This window comes from Protopterus annectens, chromosome 5.part0 (assembly GCF_019279795.1).
Source record: "Protopterus annectens isolate FY-2018-M chromosome 5.part0, PAN1.0, whole genome shotgun sequence".
Lineage (NCBI taxonomy): Eukaryota > Metazoa > Chordata > Ceratodontiformes > Protopteridae > Protopterus > Protopterus annectens.
Window position 1 is genome coordinate 1,384,658,842 of NC_056735.1, and position 22,086 is coordinate 1,384,680,927.

At 41.5% G+C, this 22,086-nt stretch overlaps 1 protein-coding gene across 1 annotated transcript in view; it reads left to right on the forward strand.

Moving 5' to 3' along the window:
* The window catches only part of CCDC81 (coiled-coil domain containing 81), a 1,631,012-nt gene that overhangs the window by 260,871 nt on the left and 1,348,055 nt on the right, over positions 1-22,086 (forward strand). The window contains exon 3 of the mRNA XM_044071201.1: positions 12,504-12,660. Coding sequence (XP_043927136.1) covers positions 12,504-12,660 — 157 coding nt within the window. The remainder of the gene's footprint in view (positions 1-12,503; positions 12,661-22,086) is intronic.

The following is a 22,086-nucleotide window of genomic DNA, read 5'->3' on the forward strand; positions in this document are numbered from 1 at the left end:
CAGGAAGTTGGACCAACTTTTCCTTTCCTATGCTTAGGGCAGACAAGGCCTTCCATTCTCAAAAGTAACCTTGTCTAGGTGGTTGTCTCACATTATTACATTCATTTACCAGTTGAGAAACAAAGAATTATCTATCAAACCAAAAGGCCACTCTAGTAAGGCCTTAGCTACCTCAGTGGCCTTCCAATCTAGGTTGCCCATGGAATCTATCTGTGCAGTTGCTACGTGGGCTAATCCACATACCTTCATATCTCATTATAAACTAGATATCGCCTCCAGAAACAGAGCTGATTTTGGTTCTACTGTTCTGAAGAGTTTGTTCCAATGAGCCACCCAGGATAGTAGGTGCTAGGGACGCTGTCCCAACCAGCAAGAATGAAGGCGAGATAGACAACTTAACATAAAGAAGTTATGTACCTACCATAATGTTCCATGTTAGTTGTCTTCTTCTCACCTTCTTTCTTGTGTCCCACCCTCCATCCCCCTATCCTAGTGGATCGAGAGGAGCTCCCCTTTTCAGATTTCATTGGCTGAACCTTCTCTGGGTGTCCTTTTTCTGCCTAGATGGTTTCACAGCTAGGCCCAAGGGGCTACTAGGGCAGAATTCTTCCTTAATTATGTCTGCAATAGCTTTATCAAATGAGATATGGGTAGCTAGCGCCAGGCGTCATGGGATATGGGGTAGCCTCGAGCCAGTAAACAGCTCTCGAGCAATTGAAGATGGCCGAGTCGGAGCCGAGGATTGGCTCCGTTTCCAACCAGCAAGAAAGAAGGCGAGAAGAAGACAACTAACATGGAACATTATGGTAAGTACATAACTTCATTTTACTATGTAGGATAAGGCTATCTGCTATTAACACTCTGGTTTCTGTAGTCTAGGGTTTGTATCTCTCACATACTATTTACATTCAGTGTAACTCTGAGCAAGTCCTTTTAACCAAACAGTGCTCTGGGGGAATTGGGACATTCTATTTCTCCTCTACCTCTTCTTCTTTGTTCTAGATCTCTCTAAGTGGAGAGTACTTTAGGGACAAAATTAATGCAGTATGATATGCTGACACTTATTCTCTGGCTGTTATGAAGGTAGACAGGTTTTTATTATGGATCTCCCAAAACCTGTCAGTATTTCCCTAGAATGTAATGGAATACAGCTTGGCTTCCTTTGCAATGCAAATTCAACAGCAAGACCATAATTTTTGAATAGCAACTGTGAAATATGGAGTAAAGAGGGGAACCTGGACAGGTCTGTGAAAAAGGTTTGCACCTTCTCCAGCTTACACTTATCAGTCCTAAATTATCTGTAACATATCTTGGTTTTCCAGTGGAACTTATCTAGACAGGACTTCCATTAATAAGTAATTCTTCTTCAGCCATTGATTTATCTGATTCCAGCATCTCTTGAAGATTGCCACAAAAATTCTTCTCATACCATCAAGATATCCTGTAAGGCTCCTGATACAGTGAGATGAGCCACTGCAGCAGCAGTGGTTAAAAGCATTGTTCATGATTACAGTTTACAAACTTTGGATATGAAGGGCATCATGGTAAATTTTCCCTATTCATTGCCCATGCTATTTGATAAGCAGGTCCAGGAAAATGTCAGGCATCTCAAGAAGAGAGAATCTAACTGCTATACATAACCTGTTTGCCCAAGAGAGAGCATAGAATTTCGTTTTCTGTAATGCCAACAGCTTCATTTGGTCAAAAAGAGTAGCACCATTATAGATTGCTATTTTGTGGCTATAGTCTTTTCCGTCATCAGACGTACTTCCTAACAGGATCACATATGTGCCTTTGCTTTGTTTCCTTGAAGAGTAAGTGAAAAGAGGCTTCTCATTACTCTCCATATACCAGGAAGCAACACGAAGCACAATATCCAATCATGTACCCAGACTAAATCTTCACAGTTCTGAAGACGTCAAGGTTACAGGTAGATGAAAGTGCTCAGTTTGTTGTTTTCATATACGTGGTTATACCAATAAACATTTTTATACTCTACACTGACTGCGATCTTCTTTCCTTCAGTCTGGGTTTGTGATTGGATATTAGGCTTCTCATTACACTTCTTCCAGGGTTCACGTAATACTTCAAGATGGATGGCTGTTAATATTTGTATAAAGGAGGTATTTTTCTGGAACTACTTATAAATCATTACCACTGTCAGTTATTCTAGACTGGACTCATGTCACTATGTCATAGGAAACCTTAGTGATGGTAGAGACAGTGAAGAAGTCTAGTGAACAATCATTACTGTGATTGTGAGTACATGCAAACCACAAACTTTGAACTGCAAGGTTGAGCAGAAGTGCAAGACAGGTGAATCACAGTAATAAGAAGAGCAATTTAAGTGGACATATAGCACAGAAAAAAAGAAGTAAGGAAAGGAACTACTGAAAGTGTCAAGAGTGAGGATAACAGAATAGGGCATCAGAAGAGAGTGCAAACAAAGGATGGCAAGAGAATGCAGCAATTAAAAAAAATGACACTTACTTGCAGATGGACTGCACACAGCTTCAAGGTGGGAATGTACTCACCTGTGCTGGTCCACATAAGTGAAAAAAACAAGGCAAACCTGTATTTCACTAAGTGTAGCACACACACACACACACACACACACACACACACACACACACACACACACACACACACACACACACACACACACACAGTGCAAACACAAAATAGTCTAAATTCAATGTGAAAAGCAATCAGCACTATAAGCAGGTAGCTGTATTTCTGAGATAATCTTCACTTCACTATACTCTCGACTGGCCATAATTTGCTGAAGGTGTTCCTCATGAGCTGTACTAAGGCAGCTTGGCAGAGTTCAGAGAATGGCCCAAAGCAAATGGGCACTTAAAAGATTTTCCTATTCTTTTCTTCCTGAACAATGGTGAACACTGCATGGAGATCAATCTGACACTTTCTCAGTAAGCAGCAGGCATGGTGGTGCCAGGTTTCCACTGCAGTTTGTTTGCAAGGCCATCCCTCTGTTCACAGATCTGTCAAGGTTCATAGTTCAGAGGGACATCCAGGAATGAAGCAAAGAGTCTTAGATGCATGGGTAACAAAACTCCTTCTATGGCCCATTGAGAAAGTGTTGGCCATGTATTTCTTGATCAGTATGTCTAATACAGGAAACATACAAGGATCAATGTTCTTAGGGCAGCAAAAGTATCCACAGTCTGGAAAGGTTATAAGAAGGCTACAGCCACAAGACCCTTCACATTTTAATGGAAAACACTGTCATACCAATACAATGATACAAGCCCCAGTCATTGTACTCTGTACCACAGATTGTGAAAAGTGACACAGGTGGATCTTTGGCTGTGTAGCAGGGATGTTTGCTTGTACTCTCGTCATGGCTGCTGACTCAAAACATTTGACATAATAAAGGTTGGACACTTTTGCAGCTCATACTTATCTAGTAATTCCAGATATAAAGTACACAGTATGGATGTAAATGTTTTGTGGAACTCTGAAACAAAGGCTAGTGACTAACTTTTATAGAAACTCTAAGAAGAGATGTAAGCATGGATGCTGTAGAGTTGGAGAAGGATACACCATTTAGTTATAAGGGTACCATCAGTAAACCACTGCTGTGCCACACTGAGATCCATAAATTTGCACCTGTAGTATAAGCAGTTCCACAAAACCTTGCTGCTTGCCATAATAATGAGTAATGAACAGCAAATGGCCGAATTGTTTGAGATTCTTTGTCTGCTGCCAGATCCCATGCCTGCTTTCGACCTAGTCAGTTGATTCATCTAATCAAGGCTTTTTGTGGTGATAGAATGTGGAAACATTTTTACTGATTGTTTTTATTTTGTGACCTTGTTACTCATTGTTTGTTAGCTGGGATATTTTGCAGACACCCTAATGGTTATGGACACCAGCTGGGTATGACAACTGTGTGTTTCCAAAGGTTAGCAAAACAGTCAACTTATGCTATGCTGATGAGGCCATAAGAAGGCTGAAACATGCATATCCATAGCTAGTGGGGTTTGGCTTTATTGGCCTAAATTTGTCCATAACAGACTTAAAAGAGAAAAATGTCGTGGGCATTCAGAACTGCCATAAAGCTGAAACACCTGATGGCCTCAAGGGGTCATTTGCATATATCCCATTTTACCAATAATTCAAGAGGTTTCAGGGAATCAGAATGTAGAACATCTGACATCCTGTGTATCACAGATGTTGTGCAGAACCTATAATGAAGGATCCCTGCTTTGATCAGCATGCATGCACAGATTTTATAGCATGGTGAATGCCTCTGCCTTCCCAATGTCAGAATGTTTGTGGTGATTGGTTGACCATTGCAGGACTTTGCTGTTGGGTGCTACAGTGATGACTGCCTGACCTCAGTACTTCTTACTGTTTTTTTATTGGCACTCCCAATATGATTTCTACTTCACGTACTTTTTTATATGTATGGTTAGCCCTCTGTTAGCAGCAGCTGCTTTTGCCACTGGTTTAGGACATAGCTATAGAGATTGCCTGTAACACCAGTTGCTGGTAAATGCCACTGTTATCTAAGTTTTTCTTCTAGATGTATTTGCTTCCAAGAAAACAGAAATTATTTTGGGAATTGTAAATTGCAGTCAGCTAGTTTCTTAAAAGGTCTTGTACACTGAATACGCCTGTACTTGTTGCATTTTCTTTTCCTCTTTGAAAACAGTTTACCTAAAACAGTTTACCTAAGTACTAGTCCCATTTTTTGTGTTCTTCCTTAAAAATAACACAGACACACACACACACACACACACACACACACACACACACACACACACACACACACACACACACACACACACACAAAACATAACTCCTATTTTAGATTTTATTAGTCTTGAATAGTCTAGCAAATATATGAATAACTTTTCATTCATTTATATGTATTTGGTTATTATGTATCCAAGATATGTATTTCCACAAGCAACTTCACAGATTTCATTGTAGGTATCTAATATTCAGGAAAAGGAGTATGTATTTCTATTTCAGAACCATACTCTTCAGCTTCTCTACTTCCCATAGGTGCTGAAGGGGAGGTTGAAAGACAATGAGTTAAACTGGTTGACTTGCTCAAATATTACATTTCTCAGTGTGATTAAATCCATGTTTAAGAATTTTCTGCATAGACGATTTCTCCTCATAGATCTGTTTTTACGGTAAGTACCTTATTCAGTGATGGCAAACCTGTGAAACGCGTGTCAAAGGTGACACACCTCAACGTTTTGGGTGATTCACCAGCGTTCACCAACATGCAAGTTACCAAAGAAACTGAATGAACAAAAATACAAGAAATATGTGACCCTGCACTTATGTATTAAAATTCAGCAATAAAAAAGTCATTAATTGATGTTAATCAAATCAAATGCAATGTGTTTTATATTTTTTTACTTTAATTCAGAATTACTATTAAAAGTAGGGTAATTTTTGGTGCACTATTTTAAGCCCAGTTATCAGTTTGCATATAGTTTTCTCTATTGTAAGTCACTGATTTTTCTTTTACTTTTATAATACATAGAAGCACGCAATTTGACTGTATTTTTTTAAATAAATGAATATGTAAAGAGTTGATGTTCTTTGTGTTTCACTGTTGCAGTCATCACACTTGGGTTATCTGCCTGCAGGTAGCCCTCAGTCGGCCCGAATACCAGAGTCTTGGGAATTCTGCGTCAGATGCTGTTGCCTCATCCATGACATCAGGTCATCAGGGGTATAAAACATGCAGCCGACACCATTACATCAGCTTTTCTTGCCGTGCGGGAGCCTGAAGCAGAAGCAGTTCACAAGTGCCAGTCAGCAGCTACCTGAAATTTTCGTTTTTCGAGTTTCAAACCTGAAGTCTTCTAAAGCTAAGTACCCCGTTGGGGATCCTTTTTTCTTGCTCTAACCGATGTCAGAAAAAGTTAACAATTGTCTTCCCTGTGGAAAGCAAATACCTCACAGAGATTTTCATTCTTACTGCGTCACCTGTTTAGGCCCAGACCATGACGTCCCTCGCTGTCAGTTTTGTGCCTTGTTCAATGTCTGCACTATTCATCATCGGGCTATTTTTGTTTCTAAATTCTTTTGGTCTTGTTCTCCGTATTCTGAAATGGCTTCGGTAAGCCATCTGACTACCGATCTTCTGAAAAAACAAAAAGATAAAGACAGAGACAGACCGCATAGGTCCAAAACTGCGGACAACGCTTCCATTGAGCTAGTTGCCAGTCCACTGGTACTCAGTGAGGTGCTTTCGCAGCCCCTGTTACCCACTTCTACAGATTTGCATGCCTCTACTGAGACCCATTCAGAGTCCGGTATGCAACGAGATGCTTCTTCGACTATTGAACCTGCGGATGTCTCTACCTTGGATGGGTCCAGAGCCATTGTGCAGGCACCAGCTTCTGAGGGTGTATTCAGATCTTCCAATGTTCGTATCAAACCGACTACTTCATTAATGACTAAATCTACCAAATTTCTCAGGCCCAAAGTTCGCACTATGCCTAGGAAACCGATGACCAAAGCACATTCTCAAGCTCCCATGCCACAGAAACAAATGCTTAGAATGGCTGAAGACCTTATTACTTTAATTAGGGAAAGCCAGCCTTCCCCCTCTAAAAGACAAAGAACTGATTTTCCTTCTGATTTTTCAGACCATGAGTCTGATGACTCTGACCCCTGTGATTACCAGGACATGCCCTTATCTACCTATGAGGACTCTTTTGCAGAGGATTCAGTTCCCTCAGCCTCCCCCCCCAGAGGACTTTTCTTTCGGTGAACCCTTACATACCCCAAGAGAGCATTTCTGCTGGGAATGCCAGGACTACCCACAGTCCAAAAAGAGACTCAGGGAATTTTTAGACTTGCCTCAGCATAGGCCTCTAGCTATTCCCCCTGTCCTGGATATTGTACATGATGTCTTTATGGAATCCAGCCTTACCCCTGATACTTTACCACCTGCTCCTAGGAAGCCTGACAGGTACTACAGAGTACCTGACTCTCAAAAATTTCTCTTTAAAAATCCCACTGCAGATCCAGAGACCATTTCCCAGGGACTTAAAGGTATTAAGGCTTCTACAGCCAAAAATCCTACCCCTTCGGACAGAGATTCTAGGGCTCTAGACAGATGGGGTAAGAAGGTATATACCTCTGCAACTCTTGTCATCAGGGCTTTAAATTGCCAGTTTCACATGTTGAAGTACCAGCAGCATGTTATTGATCTAATTAAACAAAAAATGTTTATTCCTGATTGTGCAGAAAATAAGGACTTACAAGACTTAATGCATTCTGCAAACCAAGTTGGTAAACATACTTTGCAGTGTGGTTTTGATGCCTTAGAAGCATCTTGCAGGGCTGTGTCACTGGGTCTGTTCTGAGAAGGCATGCTTGGCTGAAAGAACAAATCTTGCCAGACCATGTCAAGGCAAAATTACTTGATGCTCCATTAAACCAAGAATGTTTGTTTGGCTCTAAAGTAGAAGAAGTTCTTAAAAAATGGAGGAAAAAGCTAAATCCATGCAAACTGTTAACGATTTCTTACAGGTACAGCCACCTAGATTCAGTAGGCATTGGCCTTCAAAAAAATGGTCCTTTCCAGTCCCTTATAGACCGTCTCAGCCCAAACCCAGGGGCAACAGACCACAAAGACTACAGTCTCAGGGTATGCACAGATCTAAACAATGGAGTGTTCCCTCCTCAAAAACTGAGAGTGGTAAGCCACTCCCCTATGGAAAAAGTTCACAATGACTTGTCCTTAATCCTTCCCAGACATGCCCAAGTACTTGCACCCCTAGGAGGAAAACTCACACTGCATGCAAAAAACTGGGAGTATATTACCCAGGACTGATGGGTCTTAAACATTGTATCCCAGGGATACAGATTCTATTTCCACTCTCTGCCAACCCCAGGCAGATTGCCAGACCTTCCTCCAAACCAGTGGACAGAGGCCCAAAAGCAAGTACTTTCTCTTCTCAGTATCAGGGCTATTCAACCTGTGCCAACAGTGCAAAGGGGACAGGGTTTCTACTCCAGGCTGTTCCTGCTGCCCAGGAAAGAGAACTCTTGGCACCCTATTCTGTATCTGTCAATCCTAAACACCTTCCTGGTGGTACCAAAATTCAAAATGCTTACACTCCAGCAGCCCTTTCCTATGCTAGCCAAGGACTCCTGGCTAGTCACCCTATACTTAAAAGAAGCTTATCTGCACATCCCCATAAGGAAATCTTGCAGGAAATATCTACGTTTCAGGGCAGGCTGTATGCACTATCAGTTCTCTTCACTTCCCTTTGGCTTATCTACTGTGCCCAGGGTATTTACAAAGTGCCTGGCTCCAGCCATTGCTTCTGCAGGCAGAGAAATATTCAAATTTACCCATACTTGGATGATTGCCTGATTCAGGCGGACAGCAGGAATTGCTTCTTCAGCACCTGACGTTTGTAAAGAGACTCTTAACTTATCTGGGGTATACCATCAATGAAAAGAAATCACATCTGGTACCCAGTCAAAAGATTGTATTCCTGGGAGCAAGCTTGAACACAACTTCCCAGATGGCATTCCTCATGCCAGAAAAGTAGGTTTATTTGACAACTTATTTCAAACTACTGGCCACCCAAACCCAGCTATCTGCAAGAAAAATACTGCAAGCCCTAGGGTTCATGGCCTCATGTATTCTACTGATTCTATATGCAAGACTGCATATGAGGAAACTTCAGTGGTACTTAAAAAGTCTCTGGTGTCAACATTACCAGGACCTGGAAACATTGATTCTTATCGTTCCTTGCCTAAGGACAGAGTTCCTTTGGTGGGAAGAGGCTTGCAACCACAACAAGGGACTCCCTTTCTCACAACCCCCCGCCATTCAAACTCTGACAACAGATGCATCAGACTATGCATGGGGGCTCACATGGCAGGCAAATGCATTCAAGGCAAATGGAGCCCAGGACAAACTCACCTGCATATCAATCAAAATGAAATGTTAGCTGTACAGAATGCACTGACAGCCTTCAAATACCTTATCCTGCTAGGGCAACTCCTGATAAAGACAGACAACACCACAGTTATGTGGTACATAAACAAGTAAGGGGGGACTCACTCCTACCCACTGTGCAGGTTAGCCATGGCTCTGTGGAACACAGCCTTAAGCAACCAAGTGCACCTGCAAGCTCAATTCCTGCCAGGCAAACAAAATTCACTGGCAGATGACTTAAGCAGAAATCTAATGGACTCACACGAGTGGAAACTGGAACCAAACTCATTCAAACGTCTAATACACAGGTGGGGAACACCAGAGGTGGACCTCTTTGCATCCCCCAAAACCATCAACTAAACAAATTTTGCACCAGAATTCCCCACAGCCAAGCTTGGAAAGTGGATGCCCTATCCTTCACATGGGAAAACCTCTCAATCTATGCCTTTCCCCTGTGCCCCTCCTTCCAAAAGTACTCTTCAAGATCAAACAGGACAGGCCAAGGACAATCCTTATTGCACCAGACTGGCCACACCAGCACTGGTACCCACTCCTACACAGTCTGACAGCAGTACCACCCTGGAACCTACATCAGACCCCCTCTCTGCTGTCCCAGCAGGAGGGACAGATTTTGCATCCTCAGCTGCAAACCCTGAACTTGGCAGCCTGGCTTATTCCCTAAATACATCACTACCAATCCTCAGCAAACAGGTGCTGGATGTTATCCTTGAGGCCAGGAGGTCCAGTACTAGGAAATCCTATTCAGAAAAGTGGAATAGATACTGTTCTTGGAGCCAGTCTCAAGGGAAGGAAACAGCCATGCCCTCCTTGCCGCAAATCCTAGATTACCTGGCAGAGCTGCTCCACAAAGGCCTCTTCTTCTCATCAATTAAGATTCATGCCTCTTCCATTTCAGCTCATTACAATACTGAGCCACCCCTCTTCTCTCACCCTCTGATCAAACAGTTCCTGAGAGGAGCTAACAATTTAAGACCCCCAAGGACAGCTCCCACTCCTTCGTGGGACCTTAACTTTGTACTAGAGAAGTTCACACTTTCCCCTTTTGAGCCTGCTGCTAGAGCAGAGTTAAAATTCCTCTCTTGGAAAACAGCCTTACTGCTAGCCATCACTTCAGCAAGAAGAGTGTCTAAGTTACAGGCCCTTATGGCTGTGGAACCCTTCATTATCTTCCATGCGGACAGGGTTTCCCTCAGGACTAATCCATCTTTTATGCCCAAGGTGGTATCCAGTGTGGCTTTAAACCAATCCATCCATTTGTCAACCTTTTTTTCTAATCCTCAGAATAAAGGGGAAAGGATCCTGCACTCCTTTGATGTGCACAGACAGCCCAGGTTCTACCTTGACAGGACTAAACCTTTCAGAAAATCTGACCAGCTGCTAGTCAGCTTTGCTACAGGGGCAGAGGGCAAGGCCATTTCGAAACAAACCATTTCTAAATGGATAGCACACTGAAGCATTTCTGCTACAAACACCATGGAAAACCTACTCAACAGGGGATCAGGCCTCATTCCACTAGGGTTACCTCAACCTCTGCAGTTTTTCTCAGGGGAGTCCCTACCAGGGACATCCAGGAAGCTGCAGCCTGGAGTTCTGTACACACATTCACCAAGCATTGCCATTTACCTATCTTTTCTAAATCCAGAGCTGGATTTGCCACAGCAGTCTTGCAAGGCCTGCTAGCCAGCCCTACTACTTCTTGACTGCCTCCACCCTTCCTCAGCTTTGGGAATCAACCCAAGTGTGATGACTGCAACAATGAAACACGAATAACATAGTACAGTTGTGTACACTTACCATAAATGTAAATGTTCTAGTGTATTCACTGTTGCAGTCCTGATTACCCTCCCTCCAGCCCCCTGTCTTTCTATACTTTCTACTTATCCTCTTTTTTGACCATATCTTATGGAAATGGTATTTACTTTTTACTGGAGGTGTTCCACACTATTTCATTGCTTCCTATTTTGGGGGCTCCTGACATCTGGGGCAAGAAAAACTGATGTAATGGCATTGGATGCATGTTTTATACCCCTGATGACCTGACATCATGAATGAAGTGACAGCATCCGATGCAGAAATCCCAAGACTGTGGTATTCAGGCTGACTGAGGGCTACCTGCAGGCAGATAACCCAAGTGTGATGACTGCAACAGTGAATACACTTGAACATCTACATTTATGGTAAGTGTACACAACTGTACTTTTCTCTTTTGTTTGGGGGGGGCTGACATACGAGCATAGTCAAGAGATACTATAGGTATTTTCTGAACTTTTGACATGCTAAGCCCAAAAGGTCTGCCATCACTGACCTAATACAAATAAAAATTTGCCTTACCTTCAACATATTATCTAAATGCAAGCAGGAGAACACAACTGATATACTAATCATGTAGTATGTCAGAAGCCTGGATAGAAATGTGTGTTGGATAAACAGAGTAATTGTTTAGTTAGAAAAAAGGTGTTGTTTTTTCATAGGATTAAGGTACTTTATAGTGCCATTTCTTATTTCACTTTTCTTTCGTAACTGATTTTACTGTCTAACAATGAAGTATAACCTTCTTACTGTATTATAAAATGTATGAAAAATGTCTAGCAATTTGTCCTTCAGAACCAGCACATTGCTTACCATAATTTAATGAAAAAGGAATGATAGGCAGACATGAAGGTGTGCGGTAAGGCTGATACTTTCTAATATGATGCCATAGTGGGTTGTCACCATTCGTACAGTTTTATTACAAGGAGCATGGCACCTTAAAGGCTTTAATCATAATGGTGCAAGCTAGCTCTGTGTTACAAATGGACAATGCTCTGACTATAGCCAGATGATATAGGTTTGATTAGCAACCAGAGCAATAGATCCGGCTCTGAGGCAATGGTAGTAAATGACTGCTGTCAACCTGTCCATCTGGTGAAGTGCAGTTTTAGGTGCATCTTTTATGAAAAAGATTCCAGGGATATGTATGCCATAAGCTCAGTGGACTAATGATTACAAGCCTACTTGGAGTATGCAGAAGAGCATATCTGTATTGGGCATAGTGTAACAGGCATTGTGCTGTGTTTTCTGGGCAACAGAAGAAATGGTTATAGGCCTAACATACAAAAGCTCCATGTCACTAAGGATGACACCACTCTGAAACTATCTTGACTTCTTAGCTTAACAACTGGGGTGTGAAATCTTTAATGGAGTTACCTTCTTCTTGGGGGTTGTCCCAAGGATCCAAGGGAGCAAATTGGACTTATGAAATGGAAGTAGAGGAGGGTCATGGGGTGCAACTAATGTTCCAAGCCCCAATGGTGATCAAGCAAATGATACAAAAATCACAGTAGTACAAATGTGGTATACTTTCAAAAGTATGCTATCCACACTGTTTTATATTGTAATGCCAATGCAGGCAACACAGAAATTCTTAAAACACTACCATTTGTTTATTTTTCTTCACACATCTCCTGAAAACATTTTAAACTATTTGGAATGCATTGCAGTTAAGAAGTTTGGGGCAAATTTTATGTTTATTTATTTTTTTTTTTTTTAGGGTGTCTACATTCCCGGGCTGGGAACATTCAGTTTCTCAAGGCAAAAACTGGATGTAGGAAACAACAAATTTACTTTAATTCAGAGGCCAGTATTTCTTGTATGTGAGAAGTTTGCACTGATTCATGGACTTAAGCACACACGGCCATATACTGAAGGTAATTTCATACTTCAACATTAAAATAAATTCTGTAAATAATTATGTAGAGATCACCACCTTATTTCATGAGTGGCAGAAGATGGGATGCTTTCTCTTAAGACTGCTTAATGTGATGCAGTTGCATTTATGTATAAAATTGAAATTCACTTAAGATAAAAGATAATCCATACAAATGTAAAGGCTTGAAAAAGTGCAGCTACATCTTTCAGCAAACCTTGGCAAAAATTGAGCTACACTATCAAAGAATTAAACAATAGATGGAAACTGTAGTAGAGAAAGACAAGTTTATATACCAGACTTTTTTCCTTGCCAGATATAATCCTGTATGTTCCCTGCCAAATGTAACCTTGCATAATCTGCTCATCTGTCAAATGTAATCTTCATTTCTGAATTTCCAAGATTCTTTTGTGCACGTTACATACAGTTATGAATTGTATTATTCTTTTATCTTGTCTGCAGAAAATCTGAATGTCTCATATATTCATTGCATTTCATATTTTTGAACAATGTTTTTCATTTACGTGTTAAAAAAAAAAAAAAAAAGATGGGGAAAAAGGTGTAAAATGTGGAACATGGGAGGGAAGAGTGTCTCAGTCAGGCAGATGCATTATACATTCAGCGCAAATAAACAGCATGGAGATGTTGAGCAGTGTATCTACCAAAAATCCTAACAATACAAATCATTGCTTGAATACTCTAATTATTTCAGAAGCCCCAAATTACTAGTTTGCATAGCTGAACGAGGACCATAGTAACTCTTTAACTTTAGCCATATTTCTGCTAATATATGAATGCTATTTTGCAAAAGTATAATGCTATTTCTTTATATAATTGTTTTTGTATTAATGATTTCCACTGTTATGTAACTAGTGGGGGTACATTTCCACATGCTTGTCAAACATTCCATGCAACAGTAAGCCACAAAACAGCCTTGCTAGTGAAAAGAAGACTGAGTTTGGAATTGAGACTCTGAGTACGCAGAAATAGATTTCAATATCATCCTCCAAACGTTTTGGTAAAACACTTCTACTTCTCTCCAAAAAGGGCATTAGGTGGAGGCAGGTAGTAAAAATGTGTAACAAGCGTACCTCTCAACTGTACAGGTTTTTGCTTCATATTTTTTTATCTGTTTCTCATAAAATTGTGGTTTTCTGGCAAATATCAAGGATTGAAGTCAGAAAATAATGACATACATTTGTGTTTCAGACTTCATACCCTTCAGAAAATTCATGCTAATGCAAAACCTGTCATTCTTTCAACTTTCTAAACTTGTAAAAGCAGTATGTAAAAGTGTCCCTATTATTGGTCCTTTGTCCCCCCATTATTTATGACTTTGTCCAGATTTCAACCTGAAAGAGGCTGAAGGGTATGACACAAGATCCCCAGGCATGCTGTCGGAGGCTAGTCAACATTAATCTAAAACATCTTCATACATCCTTACTATGTGGTTAAGAATGAAAAGTTTATTATTCACCAAATGAGCAGTCTAACTAGCACTGAGAAAGTGGACATGTATATCATAGTCCAAGAAGACTAACTCTGTCTTATTCATGGAGGTTACTTTCCACTAAATGGAGTCAGGGAGAGGAATCAATGAGTCCTAAGAGAGTCAGACATCTCTGAGATATTGCAGTAAGAGATATGTTTACCAGTGTCTTCCATGGGGATCATGGGGATGTCAGTGAAGTGCTAAAGAGTTCATGGTTCTTTCAGCTATTGGAAGTCACAAAATATCTGAAGTATAATGTGAAGGGAGAAGTGCAGATGGGAAAAATTTGTAATAAATAAAAAATATTTTCTCTTTTTGGAATCCGTCTTGTTTCAATATGGATTCTAATAGTATTAGTCTGTTTTGATGAGGTGTTTCTTGCCAACACAGATAGTGCCAGAGTAAAAAGTTCCATTGTGAAAGATCAGAACTTATGCCTGATATGGAAAGGCACAGATAAGGGGTCAGCAGATTCTTAGCAAGTAAAATAATACAAAGATGTTCAGTTTTAATTGTTCAGTGGCTATAGTTTGATAGATACAAAATATTCTGCCTAACTGTAATAATAATAATAATAATAATAGTAATTATAATAATAATATAAAAGAATGAAGTTTCTTGTGTTTGAGGAGACTAAACTTCGATTGCTTAGTCTCCAACATATGTGTGTTCTTTGCAATAAAGGATATTCTTCTTCTCTTCTGAACTATGTTGCCTGTAGTTATTTTGTGACCATAATAGTTTGGTGCTGTAAAGTCTTGGATCTTTAGAGCCATTTGTGAGTTGCTGCAGCAGAAATTACCTCTGGGCTCATTCTTGACAGGTTTTCTGTCTGGTGAATTTCTGGTGTGCCAGCACACAACTATATTATTTCACCTACAGCAGAGTTTGAAGTCTCTACAGCTAAGCTTTTGCTATGTAATTTTTGCAGCAGATTAATTGTACAAGAGTGGAATAAAATTTATGAAACTGGGTTACATTGCATATATTTCGTATGAGAATGGTGACTAATCATAAGAAAAAAAAAGAAATATGTTCTTCATTGAATGAGAGTGGGTCTAATTACATATACAAACAAGAATGAGTGTGGCATTTAATTATAGTTTTGTTTAAAAGTAGGTTTTGATGTATGTGATTAGGTCAAATTATCATTGTACTAAAATTATAATGGGTGCAAATGTGGGTGTATTAAAAGAACTGGAGTTTGGGACTCCAGCCAGATACATGTTTAATAAATATGACCAAGACAGCTGTAATTATTTGGTAAAGTGGTCTGAGCTCACTAAAAATGATAGTGCACTGCAGTTCCCTGGGGATGGATCTTTCAACAAGGGTATTCTAGAGAATCTTAAAAAAAATTTAAATAGAAAGGAAATAAATTACTTGTCCCTCATTGGTCAGCTTTTAATGACTAGCAAGAAGAATCTAAACATAATGAAAATGAATCTATAGTTAGAAGCCTAAAATATAATTCAGCTACATGAAAAGCAGTAAATGGTACCTGGGGTCTGTATCCTGTAAAACAGAAAAATTAAAAGTAACTCAGCCTGATTCACCTGGTGATGACTGTCCTCTGATTCCTTCAGCTACCTCTCCATCTTAAGACCATTCTGCATCTTATGAAGTAGTTAGCCCTCCATCTCCAAGGGAAAAGGTGGAGGAATAATTTATATGTAGCCCCCATAGTATTTCCCCCTGATAATTCCCAAGTTACGTACAGCACTTCTGCTCATCCTCAAGGATCAGTTTACAACAACAGATTTCAACAGCGGTGACAGCAACATGCTGTTTCACATTCTAATGAAGTGTTAATGTGAATAGCAAATAACAGTAGACTGTTATATCAAAAACACAAACATGCATTTGGGACACAACATACTGCTAAATTAAAATAATATAGCAGTAAAAACACCCCTTCTAAAACAGCTAACATTAAGGAAGTTTCAAAAGTTACTTATGCAGTTTTCAATAATCATTGACAGAGAAGAATATAGGTGGAATTCACGTCTTAAACAGTTTCAAGGATGCATCAGACTCTGAGTCATCCTCTGATTCTGACAACTCCGCCACTAATATGCCATTTTATACTCAGATTCATCTTTTGAGGGAGGTACCTAATCATATCACAGCCCAGGACGGTGACGCTAAACCTACCATAAGTGTAGTGTGCACGTGGACTGCAGTAGACTTTCAGACTGTTGTAGATTCTTGCTCTTTCCTGTTTAAATACACTCAGCTAGATATGCAACTATTTTAGAAGGACATGCAGTTACACAACCGTACTATTGAAGATTTACGAGCAATTTTGAAAGCTTCCACTCCCCCAGATATTTTCAGAAAAATGTGGGGAAAATCAGCTATAGGAGATAATGCTCCAAAACGCACAGATGATGGGTTTTTAACTGTCAGAGATAATTTGCTAAAAGCAATCACTAAAGCATGCCCAAATCACTTAATTGGCCAAGAATCAAGGCAACTGTACAGAAAGAGAATGAATCTATTGACGCATGCCTCCAGCCAATGATAGATGAGTTTGAAGCCTTTTCTGGGCACCCAGAACCTACAGAAGGAATGGCAGTCAGTGGACTGTCAGCTGTCTCTGTAGAAGGCTTATTACCACCAATACAAAAACAAATTAAGAAAGTTTGTTTAAATTGGCTTACTCAGGTATTCATTAAGTTGTTGATCAAGCACAGTATGCGGCAGACAATGCAAGATGAAAAGGAACACCAAAAGAAATTAGTAGGTGTCCATCTTCAACAGTTCAATACTTGTTCACAGAGAAGAGGGTAGAGGATGAGGAATTGCAGAGGCAAAGGTAGATTTACATTCTTCCCACAACAATCCCCAGGACAGTATCAGCAAAATGTTTACCCTCCCACATCACCATAGACTCAGCAGCATTGGCAACACATTAGCCCCTATTTTAATTGTGGTCAGAGTGGACATTGGTCCAAACAGATTAATCTTTTCAGCCAACCATTGCACCAAATGTCCAAGCACCACAGCAAGGGGAGAGACATCCTCCTACTTGGACTACCACTTGGCAACCACCAGCATGCAACAAGAGCATTAGGACAACCATGAATAGGAGTTACAGCTGTTTACTTTGGTATAAGTGAATCAAGAAGGACCCTTTGCTGATGTTACAGTATGTAATTCTACTCTTCCCTTTCTTGTTGAAACAGGAGTGACTCAGTCTATGGTCACCTCATCAAATGCAGAACATCTCCCACTATCCATGAAAACAGTTTGGGGTATGGGAGTCCGTGGGGTTCCTTTGGATTATCCAAAGACAAAAACTATTCTCATACAAGTAGGTCCATTAAAAGAGCAACATGCATTTATTGTAGGGAACACTGGTCCTTTAAATCTTTTAGGTAGAGATTTATTGTGTAAATTATGATGTACTTAGTGTATTCTGCACTCCAGGTGGAGTTTTCCTTGCTATCCCAAATGAACTTTCCCCCTTTTTGTCTGTTTGTACAAAGATGCACTCTTCACAGTGCTAACATCAGAACAGTGCTGTAATGCAGCTGATTTGGAAGAACTGGAAACCATTCCTTCAGAGCTATGGAGTAACCATGATAATCAAGCACGGCTTATAAAAGATGCTGAACTTGTAAAAGTAGTTTTAAAACCTTATGAGCACCTACCCGTGGTATTTCGATATTGATTATCAAAAGAGGCAGAGAAAGGTATCAAATCTGTCATTTCTCCATTACTTCAGCAAGAAATAATTGTCCTGAATAGAAACCCATGTAATACGCCTACTTTGTCAGTTAAGAAACCAGGCAAGAACACATATAGGTTTGTACAAGATTTAGGAGCAGTTACTACCGTAGTAGTACCAACTATTCCTGTAGTGCCCAACCCTGCTACAGTATGGAGTTCTATCATGCTGACAGCTACCACCTTTTCAATTATAGATATTTCCTTAACTTTCTCTTCTATTTCTATACACCCAGACAGCCAATATTTGTTCCTTTATATATAAAGGGCAACAATATACTTCAACTAGATTACCTCAGAGATATGTAGAATCACCTACTCTTTTCAATAAAGAAGTAAAGAAACAATCAGATAAAATTAATTTCCCATGTGCGTCCACCTTAATACAGTACATAGCTTCTGATTCTCACTTTAGGTGTAGACAAGATACTGATCTGATGTTGTTAATCTTCATTCATTCCTTACTGATGGGTTATCGGTTCCATCCTCGGAACCGAGTTGGCCAGTATCAAGCTCGCGTCAGCCAAAAACTCTCAAGCCAAGGTCCTACCCAGAATGCTCTGCTCCCTGTTACCTCAGATTTCATTTCCCGTGTTGCTGAACAGCCATGTCAAGCCACTCTCTCAGCTAAGTGTCTAGATTTTTGACAATTTATACATTATTACTCTAAATTTTTCTCAAAAGTTTATTCTAATGTCTTCCTACTCTATCGCACACTTTAGATTCTCTCCCTTTAGTCTTTTCACTTTATTACCCTCTTTTCCTACCTTGTGGTTATTCTCCATTATCATCGTTGGTTATCCTTCCTTTTCTCTTTTACCTTTTTCTTGGTTAGCCGTTATTCTTCCTTATGCTACTGTGCTTCTTTTCCACAACAGCTATATCAGATAAGAAAAGTTCAGTTGGTTTCAAGCAGTGCAAGGATTGTGGCCGTAAGTTACCGCTTTCTGATGGCCATAACTTATGTGTCTACTGTCTTAATGTTTCTCACTTGACTGTAGATCCTCCGTGTGGGATTTCTAAAAAGTTCTCTACCAGGACTCTCAACAAGAGGAAGAATAAGTTAATTTTGAAAGGTCTCCTCAAGTCTCCTTTCTCTGAGGCTATTTCTGGGTTGGAGGGCTCACCCTCTCCTGTTAAACCCTGCAAGAGGCATTCTTCCTCTTCTTCATCGAAGTCACTCCCTTCTTCTCCCCCTGGAGATCGTAGAGAGTCGAGGGCTCACCCCCTCCTGTTAAATCCTGCAAGAGGCATTCTTCCTCTTCTTCATTGAAGTCACTCCCTTCTTCTCCCTCTGGAGATTGTAGAGAGTCGACTCATAAGAAGTTGAAATTGATTACTACTCTGGCACTGCCACCTGTGACCCTGTCAGCTCCAGGCTCGGCACCACCCCAAATGATCCTGACTACAGTCATGTCTCCTTTATCAATATCGGCACCGAAGTTCCTGGTGCAGTCAACTATGGTTCTGACAGTTCTGTTGCAAGCCCTAACGGCACCATCAGTACAGATTCAGTACCCTTTGGCACTGTTGGTACAGTCTCCTTTGGCTCCAAGTATGACTCTTCTGTACTTCACAGTGCAGACTTTTTTGGCACCGACATATACTTTGGTGCAGTCCTTCTCAGCACCATCTTTATTGCCGGTGCAAACACTTTCCACTATGGCACCATATCCTTTGGGGCAGACATTTGCCTTTATGGTGCAGACACCTTCAACTACTACGGCACTTACATCATCGGTGTAGACCTTTTCCACACTGTTTTCTTCGGTGCAGACTTCCTTGGCTCCGATCTCTGCACCTATTGAATTAGCAAGGACCAAATATTCCCCTTCACTGGATCCTTTTGCAAGCAGTCAGTACAGTCCTTTCCTGGAAAAGCCAGAATCGCCATCAGCCTTCTCCATGAGGTCAACCAAGAGTCTTTCTGAGCAGGATGTGTTGCGGCTTGTTGACCAGTTGCTTGTGGCCAGAGATCTCTCTCAACCATCGAAGTCCCGTTCCCCCATTCAGGTGAGCGTATTTTGCCTCAAACCCCAACGTATACTCCTCCTTCGACTTTCACTCAAGTTTCGAAGCCTATTACTCCAACAGCAGCTTTCCTCCCTCCGAATCCAATAGGGGATCTCACTTTGGAACCAGAGTTGTCCTTGTGGCCTTTGGTGCACTGGGAATCGGGCTCTTCTCAGGCCAGTGGCTGTGCTGTTGGGGAGGGCATTTCTGGCTCCACGGCAATTTTTTCTATGGCACCTTCCAGGGATGCTCTCTCTCTTACGGTTCATGGTGCTCTTGAGACTCCTGGTCTGGGGGTGAGCTCATTGGGGTGGGATGTGACCCTGGTTCCGAGGTTGTCGTGCTCGGTTCCGGGATCCCATCCGTCCTTGGGTGGGCCAGCCTTCCAGGCCATGAAGAGGGGTTTGCCTCCACTGGCAAAGCTCATTTGTCAGAGTCCTTTTCCCCCTTTGTGCCGCAACTGACACAAGCTTTAACTCCCGGACACTGAGCACAAGTGCCTCAGGTCTCTCCTCCTCAGGAGACCCCCTCTTTGCAGTCTTCCCCAGAACCACCCACTGAGGAAGCACCCCACAAAGCATTGTATAAGAGGAAACACATGGACTCCACTGAGGAGTCATTGACTGAAGATACGGATTTTGATCATGGGGAAGGGTACCCATGGTCACCATGTGATGAGGTGTCCTTTGGTGACATCCTCACGATCCTTAGGCAGAGGGGTGACTGGAAGCCCTCTAATCCTTCCTCTGAGGAATCCGTATTCCTGCAGGCTTTTTGTGCCTGGCCCCCTACCTCCTGGGTCAAGAAGAGAGCCAAACTGTCCATCCACCCAACAAGGAGTCCAGGGTAATTGACAGATTAGGGAAGCGTGTTTGCTTCATCGACCTTTGCCGTAAGGTCTTTGAATTATTTGGCACATTTTACCAGGCTTCAGCTAGATCTTATCAACTAGCTCTCTGAAACCTTGGCAGGAGCTGTTTCTGACGAAGTCCATGATAATGTGGCTTCTCTGATAGTCACCCTAGAGTCCATTTCCAACTCTTCCATGCATCTTATTTCTCATGGAATGGAAGGGGTGGCTAGTGCAGCAGGCGCAGGAATAGTCACCAGACGACAGGCTTGAATGCACCTTTATGACTTTGCGGACTCCTTTAAGGCTTCCTTCATGAATGCCCCCATAGAGGCCACCTCTTTGTTTGGCCCTAAAGTCAGGGATACGCTGGCACGGTGTGAACAAGATGGCAAGACCTTGTCTGCCATTGGTGTCAGACACTCCAATTCTATTTCAGAAATCAGAGGATCAGAAAGATCTGGCACAAGAAGTCACAGGGTTCTTCAGGGATGCACGTACTGAGTTTTCCCCTAGAGACAGAGGGGGAAACTCCAATGGAAGATGCCCCTTTTGGGGCAGAGGAGGTTCGCGAAACTGGGGTTCCAGAGATTCTTTCTCTGGCCAACCCTATCAGTGCTCCTGAAGCGTTGCCTGACTGCTCACCTCTGGAAGAGGTTGGGGGTCGTTTCTCCTTGTATCCCCCAGCTGCCTGGCAAAAGATAACCGACTCTTGGGTACAATGGATTATATCCAGGGGCTATCACATCCCCTTCCATCTTTGCCCAGTCTCATCAAGAGTGTTACCTGACATTCCACCCAGTCAATGGGAAACAACAGCACACTAAATCAAAAAGCTGGTACAAAAAAGAGTCATCCAGATGGTCCCCCCAGATCAGATATTATCCGGCTTTTACTCAAGGTTCTTTTTAGTGTCAAAAAAGACAGGGGACTGGAGACCAATTCTGGATCTCAGTACACTAAACAAATTTGTCAAAACAGTGAAATTCTGGATGGTCACGGTTCAGTCTATCCTTCCTCTTCTGGAAGAAGATGATTGGATGTGCTATGTAGATCTTCAAGATGCATATTACCACATAAAAATGGACAAATGCTCAAGAAGATACCTCCACGTCTGTATAGGAGCCAGTCACTACCAGTTTAGAGCACTGCTCTTCGGTCTCTGTACAGCCCCCAGAGTGTTCACAAAATGCATGGCAGTGGTTATTGCTCACTTGTGACTTCAAGGATTCCAGGTATTTCCATATCTAGATGACTGGCTCCTTAACGCCCCCACCAAGTGTCTACTGGAAGAAGCCCTGCAATATACTCTCTTAACAGCTCGAAACCTGGGAATCACT